The 12959-nt window shown below is 28.2% G+C and overlaps 1 protein-coding gene across 1 annotated transcript in view; it reads left to right on the plus strand.

Annotated features, from left to right (window-relative positions):
* LOC123291939 (period circadian protein) overlaps positions 1 to 12251 on the plus strand; it is a 35162-nt gene extending 22911 nt beyond the window's left edge. The window contains exons 4-18 of the mRNA XM_044872406.1: positions 530 to 687; positions 982 to 1113; positions 1290 to 1474; positions 2726 to 2933; positions 3504 to 3737; positions 3794 to 4143; positions 4460 to 4971; positions 5146 to 5683; positions 5771 to 5939; positions 6248 to 6564; positions 6672 to 6794; positions 8775 to 8954; positions 9560 to 9721; positions 10626 to 10760; positions 11099 to 12251. Of these exons, the coding sequence (XP_044728341.1) occupies positions 530 to 687; positions 982 to 1113; positions 1290 to 1474; positions 2726 to 2933; positions 3504 to 3737; positions 3794 to 4143; positions 4460 to 4971; positions 5146 to 5683; positions 5771 to 5939; positions 6248 to 6564; positions 6672 to 6794; positions 8775 to 8954; positions 9560 to 9721; positions 10626 to 10760; positions 11099 to 11182 (3487 nt within the window). The 3' untranslated portion in view covers positions 11183 to 12251. The remainder of the gene's footprint in view (positions 1 to 529; positions 688 to 981; positions 1114 to 1289; positions 1475 to 2725; positions 2934 to 3503; positions 3738 to 3793; positions 4144 to 4459; positions 4972 to 5145; positions 5684 to 5770; positions 5940 to 6247; positions 6565 to 6671; positions 6795 to 8774; positions 8955 to 9559; positions 9722 to 10625; positions 10761 to 11098) is intronic.
* Positions 12252 to 12959: the final 708 nt, after the last annotated feature.

The raw sequence follows: 12959 nt of genomic DNA on the forward strand, positions 1-12959 counted from the left end.
GTTGAACAAATGAATTTTGTTAGAGTTAGAACCCCTTGCATTGTAATATTTTTAAAACTTCGCCTGTCGTTTGGAATTAAAATACATACTTCCTCGTACTTTTTCAAAAAACAGTACGAAAAAGATGGCTGATGTTGACACATGCGTACAAAAAAAATTAGTCATTTCATAGTCAATTTTTAAGAGGTCATTCGTAACTATTGTACTGTGGGGAGAACAAAGATAAAGTGGATAGTTTTAATCGAAAGTTTTTAGACAGGTTTTGGATCCTATATATCATTAACGATGTAAAACTTTATTAATTATCGTTTTAATTTTGTATATACCATGCAAACTATAATCCATATTATCGATTACGATCCTCAGTATCTCAAAATTTGCCCATTTTTGTTTTAAAACTATTTTTATCGAGTGGAAAATTATACGACTTACTTAAGTCTAGAAGAGATTAATAAAATTTATTTTCAGATTGTTCTCAAAGCTAAACAGAAAAAATTGTAAATTTTTTTTATTTCTTTAATATTTCTAGTTCAAATGAAGTAAATCCAAAACCATTATTGAAACGTAACAAAGAGAAAGATCACAAGAAAAAGAAGTTAAAAGTAGATGGAATAACAACTATACCAGCAGTAACTGAAATAGAAACAGCTACTGATATACCAAATTGTTCTACAGTTGCTGATAAAAGTTAGTGTTTAATAGAAAACAACTTGCAATATATTGACCTCCATGAGAACTCGGCTTTATACTTTGTCATTTAATTTTTTTTTTGGTTTTTAAAAAATAAATTTTAAGGAAGTGAGAGAGAGAGGGTAATCCATAGGATAAATAAACCAGTTTACTAATTAATTTGAAACCACTCTTTACATAGAATAATTCGGTCAAAATCAAGCTAACTTTATTTATTTTGTATAATTTTGTGGAGGTCTATAATTATAGTAATAATAGATTTATAAATAGAAAATTGAATTAATATTATAGCATTAAATGAAAAAGAGGATGAAACTACGGACATTGGTCAAGAAAATGTCGAATCAAATCATCCCACTGTTATAGAAGGTGCACAAGACATTATAGTTTCATTAAAATCGCCACAGCTATCAACATTAGTAGGTTGGTATTATTCAATTATATTTACATGATGCCCCAAAACTATAATCGAGAAATAATCAAAATCTCAAACCCTAATTAGCTTTAAAACCCTTCAAAAGCTTTAAAACAATTATCATTTATGTTATTGCGGCTTTAACAAAGAAGCCTATCCGGCTGGATTATTTTGTTTGTCTTAGCGGAAGCAACAGAAACAGAACCTAAAGGTGTACAAACATGGGCAACATCCAGTGCAGGAATATTACCTCCAGAGGAGCAAGGAATTCCCAAAAATGCAGAAGCTGAAAAAGAAGAAACTGAAAGCCCCTCAACACCACACGTACCAGAGCAAACAACACCTAAAAAACGTGTAAATGATTCTGAGGTGAACATTTTTCTAAATAAATTTATAAATTATTTTTCATATTATCTTATTTATTAATAGCTTAAAAAATTTACAGGAATAATCTTGAAATTAATAAATTTTGTTCTACTGACAGCCTTTGATTTCTGTTTGGTTAATATTTTAAATACTGTGTGTTTCATAGCACATATAATCTGGGATACATAATTCATTTTAATACAAAATATTGTATTTTGGATAGTTAACTTATATAAGAAGTAGCTACTTCTTTGTCTTATATACAAAGGGCCAGGCTGATAACTTCTACAGGCGCGTTGTGTGTTTGCTATGTATTTTTTTACGATTGCAAGTGGTGACATCTATAGATAAGCTATCAACATATTTAAACCGGTACCATATAGGGTATATGATTTATAATAAATCTTATACAGGTTGTCCTATAACTCGATGAATATAGCTTAAGAGCGTATTTTTTGGGAAATTTTAAGTTGAAAAAATTAAAATATATCCGCGAGGTAAATTAATATAAAAACGATTGCCTTAGAAATTATCATTTTGGTCATAAGATCAACAGCGTTCTTATATGAACTTAAATTGCATAATGGGTATAACATCTTAAATTTTAATTAACACCTTTTCATTCTATTGCATTCAGCATTTTCTATTCCATTATATCTTTATAAATTATCAGAGGATTATCTAAATCAAATGTAGCCAAACAATTAGAAAAGGGGAAAAATTAGGCGTGAATCTCTTTTACATCAGGTGTTTTTAATTTGAATATGGATTTTTTAATGCTTTGATGGAAATTATTTTTGATTGTGGTAATGTATGTACCTCATTTCTTTTACTTACAAATCTTCTTTAAATTTTGCTTAGTCACAAAGTTCAAAATAATATTTTGCATTAAAATTCATTAAAATTAAAGTTTGTGTTTTATTTTTGAAGTAACATTTGCGTAAATATCCGCATCCGGTTTTTAAACGTATGACTCTGTAACGACATTGAAATTGCGTTTCTATCGAATGTATGTACATTTGACGTGAACAAACACTTACAACTCCATGCTTAGGAAAATGTAATTGCCCGTGATACTTTTTACTTCTAAGCTATGTTATTTTTACGTTTAAGAAGCGCATGTGTATGTTTATCTTTATTTTTACTTATTATATGACCAAACTAAAAACAAAAACTTTCTGTGAAAAGCTATATAAAAATAAGACTTTATAATGAAAATTTTTCACAACTTTTTTCTTATGATACATTATTTAGGATGGATTCTATTGTGTTATATCAATGCACGATGGAGTTGTATTGTATACAACACCCACCTTAACTACTATTCTTGGATTTCCACAAGATATGTGGCTTGGACGTTCATTCATAGATTTTGTTCATCCAAAGGATAGAGTTACATTTGCATCACATATAACCACCGATGTTGCTATTCCAATTGCAGAAACTTCTGGTCAAGTTAAAGGTACATATTTATGAATTTATTCTAATGAACAGAAAGTGGATTTCTAAAATTTACTAAAATATGGGCACATTTCTTTAAATGATGAAAGGTAAATAGTACAAGCGTTTTTACCCATCTAAATTTTGAATCGTGAAAGGAAATAACGCGATTGTTAGTTTTACCAAAGATATTTATTGGCAGGTTGAACTGAAATCAATTACAAATGTTCATTGTTTAGATATTGGCCCTTAAACCATAAAAACATAAAAATCCACTTTTTTATAATAATAATGTAGTGTTGATTAATAAGTTTTTACTAACTGATTTTATTTTTAAAATATATTTTTAATTTACTGGTAAGTAAAATTAAAATACCATATATTTTGTGAATAACATTCTTACAAAAAATATAAAATTCAGTAAAATTAATTAGATTTCACAATAATATACAATCGAATTCTGATAGTCTTATTTTACGAAATAAAAAAATTGTTTTGCCAGAATGGAAAAAAATAGATTTCCCAAATTTATCCCATTACGAATTTATTTCCTTTTCTAACAAAAACAAAATTTTTTTAATTTTTATTTTAGAATGTAGACAAAATTCATTATATGTATCACTTCGTAAATATCGTGGATTAAAATCAAGTGGATTTGGCGTCGTTGAAAAAGCAGTAACATACATGCCATTTCATTTATCACTCATATTCCGTCAAATGCAACCAAAGTCGTCATCTCTTATGAGCACAAATAGTAACAGTAATCCAGATTATAAAAGTTTATATCTAATCGTATCCGCTTCACCTCTACAGTCACCTTATAAAGGTAAGAAACTTTATTTAATAAGATTATTCGATCGCTATCTAACATAATGTTTACAGTTCCAGATGAAACATATGTTTCCACAAGATTTTGTACACGGCATACAACAACCTGTGAAATATCCCATGTTGATCCCGATGTAGTAACAAATTTTGGTTTTTTCCCACAAGACATGTTACGTCATTCAATATTTGATTTTTACCATCCAGAAGATATGTTGTTTTTAAAGAAAGTTTATCAGACAGTTGTTGAAAAAGCTCAAATTACAGGATCAGTATTTCGTAGCAAACCATATCGCTTCGCCACACAAAATGGAACATATGTAACTATTGAAACCGACTGGAGTTGTTTTGTAAATCCATGGACACGTAAAGTAGAATTTATCGTTGGACATCATCGTGTTTTACAGGTAAAAACTAACTCTAAGTGTTCCCTTTTTCTAAATTGAACTATATACCAACTTTACATATTAGAAAATTTTTTTAGTTATATTTTCCCAGACAGTTGTCAAAAAATTATTCAAGTACAAAAAATCAATATATTTTACTTTTATTAAACAGCGCCTTTGACAAAAGTTTTTAAGTCAACTTACCAGACCATCCCCTTCCTGCCCTTTTAAGTAAATATTTCAAGTTTTCCAAAATTTGAAAGGACAAATTATATTTCAATTTTAGGAATCTTTTCATGGGTTTTTTATTCTAATTATATATTTTTATTAACTTCAGGGTCCAAGAAATCCAAATATATTTGAAAGTACACGAGAAGATTCAAGTCAAATATCCGAAGAAGTTTTAAAAGAGAGTAAATTAATCCAAGCGGAAATACAATATTTACTATTGTCAGAACTACCGCGTCCAGGAAATATTGCAAGACAGCAAGTGTCACAACGGTGTAAAGATCTTGCTTCATTTATGGAAACATTAATGGAAGATGTGACTCGATCGAATCATATACAACTTGATGTGCCTCATGAAATTGATCCAAGTTTCTCAGAAAGAGATTCTGTAATGCTCGGGGAAATTTCACCACACCATGATTACTATGATAGTAAATCATCATCAGAAACCCCACCCAGTTACAATCAATTAAATTATAATGAAAATTTACAACGATTTTTTGAAAGTAAACCAATGACCAAAGCTGAAGATGATAATATTGAACAAAAATCAACTAGTATTAATTTACAGATGGAAGTGGAATCCAAAAATAATGTAAACCCTCCTACATGTTTAAATAGGTACGTTTTCTAATTTCATTTTTTTTTTCAATTAGTTGATTTTGTACCTATTAAAATAAACCGCATTTCAGGGATACAATAGAGCTATAAAATTTAAATACACCGAAAAATTCTCAATCATAAATCCTTGTTTTCCTAGGAAAGACACTTAAAAATTATTAATATTTTTTATAGAAAACATTTATCTCCAATTCAAACTAGTGGAGATTCAGGAAGTGGAAGTGCTGATAATAGTTCCGGTAGTAATCCAAATATGGATGGTAGTGGAAATACTAGTGGCACAAATGCATCAAACTCTGGTTCTTATAAACCACCAACATTAACTGAAGAACTATTAGTTCGACATAATGAAGATATGGAAAAAGAAATGGCAAAAAGACATAAGGAGCGTCGTTCAGGAAATAAAGCTGATCGAGATGCTCATAAAAATAGTAAAACTTATCATAAAATGTGCTTTCAATCACCTATGGATAAAAATGATCCACAAGGTCATGGACATGGACTCAAACGTAGTGGATCACATTCATGGGAGGGTGATTACCATAAACAATCAAAACATCAACATACAGATCAAGTTGATTTTCTAAATCATCCAAGAGAACATAATCATGAAGTTGCATCAATAATACCTAGTGTTTTAAATCCGACTGTGCTTGAATCAAATGTTAATAATTCAACAATGATGCCAAATGAAACATATTTACAATCTACGGTATGTCCGTTTTTTACGGAATTAATTTTTTTTACTCATAGTTATTAATAAAAAAAAATTCTTTAAATGATAATTTTATATTTTCAGATAAATAATACAAATCTTTGGCCACCATTTTCTGTCTCTGCTTCTCCAATGCAAAACTCCAATCAATGTATAACAACTTCTGCGTTTGCTGGTAATGTTATGCCTGTGTACTATATTGTTCAATCTGGACAACCGCCACAAGAACATCCAGGACCACCACCTTATTCTCGTGAGTATCTTTGGCTAACTTCATCCCGTGCGCTCCATTAATTTGTATTTTTTAATTACTTCTACTAAATAATTAAAATCTTTGTTGTTACGACCAGCGGTTAATGAATTTATTCAAAAATATTCTGAAGACCGTACTTAAAGTACTTGTTTGGTAACTTACAAACTTTTAAACTTAATTCCACAAAGGATGTTGATTTCGCCCTTCTCTTATTACATAAACTACTATATTTAAAATCATTTTAGCGAATTTTTACCATAGTTTATTCCTACAAAAGATTAGATACTAAAGTATTTGTTTTTTTTCAGTTTCGTGTTTTCCTAACATGGTTTTCCCATCTGTAGCATTCCCAACACCAATTATGTATCCATCATTAGCACTTTTACATCCATTGAGCCTGCCAGTAAAAACACCAACGCAATTAATACGACCAGCTGCCCCAAATGTTTCTACTAATAGTAAAACATCGATGTCATTAACAACGCATACACATGAACATCGAACCGTCTGCACAACTAGTAATGAAAATAATAAAACACATAAACCTGCAAGTCAAGCAACATCTATAAAAGCTGAGCTTGGTAGTGCAATGGAAAGTGTCGCTTCTAATAGTGTTACAAATAAGGTAAGCAAATTGGACTCATTTTTATTACTATTATTAATTCTTCGCAACTAATAATATTCCTGCTCTAAAATTTTTTTGGCTAAAGTCGTATACCTATACTATTACAGGCATTATCCGAATATTCAAAACGCGAACTCGGGGTGCATTCTTTGTGTTCTATTGGATCTCTACAAGCTAGTTCGCCAGATCAGGATGGTTTGGAAAAAACAAATACATCGTTGCCTTTACAGGTCTCGTCTATTTAATAGTCAGATTTAAATCAATATTATCATGATATAAAACAAAATACTACTTAAGGTTCATAGGATATTTAATTTAATCAATAACTCCTTCCAATTATAGTTGATTTGTTTTCGTTTCTGGTTAAAATTAATAATTCAAAGAAATAAATCAGTTTACTTCGCAACTATTTCAATTTTCGAAATTTGCCGTCATGATCCAATAACTTTTAATTGTAATATTTGTGATATATATCTTGATAATTATAAGTACAGGACACTGTATAAAATTGACCTTCACTCATCTGATAAACAGATGAGACATATTTTTTATTAATTTTATTGATTGATAAACACGCCTATGATAGATCAGTATAGTTAGTTATAACAGATCAGAATAGTTACCTATATTGACTTACCTTGTTTATACGGTATATACAGATCTACACCGATCTGTTAACCAATCGAAATTATCAGAAGAAAAATAATTTAATTACGAAAATAATGATATAGACTTGCTACAAAAAACAGTTATGAAGAAAAATTAAGTTAATTAAAAATTACCATGAACACTTTTCGATAGATAAGTTATCATAGACGTGTTTATCAATCAATAAAATTTTATGATAAATATGTTTCATCTGATTATCAGATGGATGAATGTTGATCTTATCGTCTCTTATACTATATTTGTGTATCTGTGATCTAGTTACATTTAACATGTTGTGAATAATTGATACCAAAGATTAAAAATCTAGTCCCGCTATTCCGCTATCTAAAACTTTTAAATTTTTATCAATAATTTCAATAATCCATACCAATAACATAATGGGTCTATAAAGAGTTCAATAAGATCTACAGGTATACTAAATTTTAGCTTTGTAGATTGAGTGATTCAAATTGTGCTAAGAAGATTGGACTCAATTAAACTTGGAAGTCTACACATCTTAAAGTTAGCACACACTACAGTCTCAAAACTATCTTTATATATTATAATAATATCTTTCTTATGCACGTTGCTTAATGTATATCGATATATGTAGTCTCTCACACTCATTGATGCTCTATATTAAATGATTTACAGAACGGATTTTATATAATTAAATACATTTTTTCAAAACTAGAAAAAAACCATTTTGATTTTTTGTCGTTGTAACTAAAATATACACATTCTTTTATTTGCAACATGCTAAACATATCAACCTACGAACTTCTAGCTATCCATAACTATTTTCCGATTTTGTTTTTTTATAACCTTTTTTTCCATACACTTTATACCACTGACGTCACTAGTGCTTCTTTTGCATCGAAGTGCATTGCACGAGATAAATACGAACGCATACGAACTTACATTCTCTCCACTATCCCGATGCAAAAGGAACACCACTTTGTGACAGCTATTTGGTTACATGGAGTTTAATCTCCTTAAATATTCTCCATGGTTGTGAGTTACATAAATTTCTTGTAGCACATCTACACTTAAAGAATTATTTTTTATTTTATTCAATATAATTTGGCAAGGGCATATTTGCTATAATTGGCATAAATTCAAGAGGTCTGGCTACGATTCCTGGGTCGAGTGTATTTTTTCAATTCTCTTTAATTTTTATAAAAGATGTTATGTAGACTAATAAATTTTACATAAAAATATTTTATAAAAGGTCTTTGTTGAAAGTATTTTACAGTCTAAAACTCGTCCTTAATAACGTTTCTAGAAAATATAATCGCATGTTTATATTATTTTATTGATGTAATTATGTAAGTTTGAAAATTATTTTATGATAATTTATCATAATATTACTTTAATTCTTTAGTTATTGCTTATAAAAAATAAATTATACTGGAGAAACAATGTTTCAACTATTTGTCAAAATTTTCCATTTATATAATTTTAATTTTCTTTATGCTTTCTCTCTCGCTTAAGCCACTCAGTGATTTAAATAAATATTAATTAGTTAATTTAAAGCATTGTTCAATGTTTTATCATTTCAGCTGGATGAACGAGAAAGAGTGGATGCAAAAGGAAATCAAAGTGGTGGTAGTTTGGAATGCGATGGTGAAAGTAGTTATTCATCGTTTTATTCATCGTTCCTTAAAACAGAAGCATCAGTATCCAATGATGAAAATACAAATAGTGATAACAAAGGAAATAGTACGAGCAAAAGTGAAGAGGTAAATATTTTCCAAACTTCGTTGAGAGTAAACATTTTGCCTATAAAAATAAAAATCTTGTTTAAGTGGTAGGTATCATTTAAACTATGTGATTGAAGCAGTGTGGTCAAAAATCAGTTGCGTGCCTATCTCTCTTAAGTCTATGGACAATGTTGACATTTCTGTTTCATATTGTCTTGATCAAAGATTTTATTGATGAATAAAATAATAATCTAAATCATAATCTCCTCTTATGCAAGTACTTCAAATTTCAGCTCATTAAAAAAATTTTCGCGTAGTTCTCACCATTCTTTAACCTAGATGAACTAAAAACAGAATAACAACAGAATAATCATTTCAAAAAATTACTCGAGTTTGAAAATCTTTTGTTATACAGAAATAGTGAAAATACTGATACCTATATTTTATATTTATTTACTTGCAGTATTTACGATATTCAACTGGAACATATTTTCCCCGTACAACTTATAATTAGTTCAAGACATCTTTCAGTTTATAAACATCAATTTTGTGCAACATATAAATGAACTTTTTAAATAACGACAATAATTATTAGGATTTTTTTCGATTCCGAAAATTTATAGATACCATAATTTATTTTACAGTGTAAAAATAGGAAATCACAAGGTATTAAACGTAAAACAATTCCTCCATGGCTGGAAGCAGTAACAGTAACACCTGAATTAGTGTACCAGTATCAACTATCGTTTAAGAATATGTCAGATATTCTTCAAGCAGATTTATTAAGTCTAAAAGAAATCAATCAGGTAAAATTTTATTTTTAAATTAAAGTATAATTTTTAATTAAAACAATTGAAGAAGTGATTACTCTAAATTTTACTGTTCAATCGTTTAATAAATCAAACGACAATAACCATATTAAATCAAGCTCAAAATAATAATTTAGATTATATAAAACCGATATCAATGTTAAATGGTCAAAAACTTCTAAGCTTTGCGTTTATTTTTGACTGAGTACATATCGGTTTTGAATTTTTATGCACAGTTTTATTTAAATTATTAAATAATATGACTGAGAAAGTTCTTAATTTTGATATAATTATAAAGCTTAAAATTTGAGGAATATTGATAAAAGTTTTTTATGCAAAATGTTAACATTTTTAAAAGCACTTATTGACTAAAAAACCATCATTTATTACCACTTCAACAGATATCACCATGTAAAAAAGGGGTGTTTTTAAAGATTAATTTCTCGTAAACAGTACAGAGAATCGACTTGAAATTTATATAGAAGACGTATTAAATACTCATTAATTGACAAACAAAAGTTCAGAATTTTGGTATCGAAACGCCTTAAAGGCCGCCCTCAGTTCTGATATCTTCAATTGTTTTAATAAATAAAGGTAGCTTTTATGTTTAAAGCATTCAAATATTTTTATTTCCAATATATAATTTTGTAATATTTGCAAAAAATAATAATTGCAAATTAAAATTTAATTGCGAGAGTATAATTAAGACAAAAAAGATTGCTTTTTCAAACTTAAACAATTTTTGAAGTTTGGGATGGAACAATTTCCAAATATTAGTTCCTATGAGCGTTTTGATAAATTTCATACACTTTTATTTATGAAATAAGTTTGGATGCTTCTGAACATACAATATGAATTAAAATTGTTAAATTAACTAATAAATTGTTTTTATTATTTATAGCCAATGTTGGTGAATGATCAATTAAGTCAACTATATTTAGATTTAGAATTAGAAGGTTTATCATCAAAACTTACATTAGAAGATGGCCTTACATCAAGCAGTAGTAGTGGAGAAGAAACTTCCTCTGGAAAAAAAGTAAGTTAAAACTAGTTTAAACTATTTATTACATATTATTTTAAGGTAGTATTCATAGAGATCACACCGTATGGTCGATCGACTGAGTCGATCGTAGCGCTCAATGCGGACAAAGTTTCGTTAAATCATGTTCACGATCAGAATTAAAATACATTTTATGTTTATATTTTGTGTAAAATAAATTCCATTTTATATCTGAAAGATTAAATAAAGATTGTTTTCGACAGCTGTTAGGTAGATCGATGGACATTTGAGAAAATTTTTGTAAAATCATAGATTTTCGAGCGATCAAATTGTTATTAGGCTTAAACCATTAACGGCTTTTCGTTTTGTTTCAGAAGGCATCTAGAAAACGAAGATCTTATAGTAAAATGGTTATAATCTATGAGGAAGATGCACCATTCCCCCCAGCACCACAATAAATAATGTTCTCTCTTCAAACTCATCAAAGTATAAAAACAAATTGTATTTTTAATTCGTAATAAGATTAATGTATTGTAAAAATTTATCATAATTTCGCATTTTCATAGTACGAATTAGTATATACGTATTATGTGTTATTTCATTAATTATTATTTAATCATTAATTATAGAAAGACAAGTGATACAAATTTCTTAAAAAACAAAGTTTATTATACGCAGAATTCGTTTTTAAGTTATGCATATTTTCAAGTGTAAACGACAGCACCAATTTTATTAATTGCCGGTCATACTTGAAAATATTTGTTTCCGGTATCGGTCACGGAAACACTTCCATATATTAATACTAAATTGCAATATTAAAAGTCAAATCAAATACTAAAGTCCCACAATATTTCTCAAATATTAATTTTCAAAAATAATATTTCATGTGATATTTCGTGTCGTATGCCAAAACACACAAGAGTGTGATTAAGTTTAACACAGTTGCTGCGGCGCATTTTTGTTTTACTCGATTTAACTCATAACACGGGTATCACGGTGTGGCAATTTTAGTTTCATAAATAAAAAGGGATCAGGCATATTTAAATTTAATGAATACAGCGATTGATCGATTAAATTTTAGTTTTTGGTTTAGCGGTTTGGTTTTTGATCAACTTTAATTTAAAGAAAGTCTGATCAGCTTTCACAGTAGTGACAGGGACAGTTACTGGTATCAGAAGTGCTGTGGCACTGCTCCGGTTGCCCTATTGTAGTAGTTTCGACCCTGTATGTTGCAAAACCTTTTTATCAGGGAAAGTTAAGAAAAGGTTTGTGTGATTATAACAGGTTTACGTTCATAGTAAATAAGATTTTTTTTACTTTTGCATTGAAATAAACAAAAAACTTGGTAACATTTTACTCAGGTCAGTAGAAGTGGTATCTTAGAATAAAAATAAATTTCTTCAATAGAAGATAAGTTATTGATTTCTTATATGAAACTTAAAGTTCCTAGACTAATAATATTTCTTATATAACTGTTAGATTTTTTGGGAAAAAGTTTCAATCAATAGATCTTCAAAAATACGTACCTATTTAAATTTTTATTTTATTTTGAACATTTGTTAATCAATTCATTTTGTTTAGCCCAAATATTTAATCAAGAACAAATCAAAATTACAAAACATTCCTTTAAACTTAACTTTTACTATAGAAATTCAAAAAAATTAACTTTATAAATAATATTAAAAGAAGATATATGATTACATACTTGAATATAAAGCAAATATTAAGTATCATATCAACAAATTTTGACTGTGATATAATTATATAATATTTATATATAAGATATGACTATTAAATATTACTTTTATATTTGATATGAACAAAATGCTGATACAGTAGGTACTTAACGATATGCAATTTAGTATTTACAGAATTCTTAAATTTATCAAATACGTATTCCTCTTACGCATGTGAAAGTTTTTAATTTTTTTATGTTTTTTTTTTTTATTTCTTTTAATTTTTTATAGTGTTGGTTGTATATTTAATAATCAGATTATAATATATTAAAAAACCAATATAAGTTTGGCAACATTGTATGTAAGACCCATTAAACAGTGATGATATGTTTTTAAAATGAAAATAAATAAAATTTTAATGCTAAGAAATACTCTATCTAGCGATATAAAGAAGAACTATAAGTGTTCGCATTGTGTTGCCAGATTATATTTAAAGAGAGTTACATAATGTTTTAGTGTTATTTATTTCATAAATAAACAAAAAAATTAATTACTCAAT

This window comes from Chrysoperla carnea, chromosome 2 (assembly GCF_905475395.1).
Source record: "Chrysoperla carnea chromosome 2, inChrCarn1.1, whole genome shotgun sequence".
NCBI lineage: Eukaryota > Metazoa > Arthropoda > Insecta > Neuroptera > Chrysopidae > Chrysoperla > Chrysoperla carnea.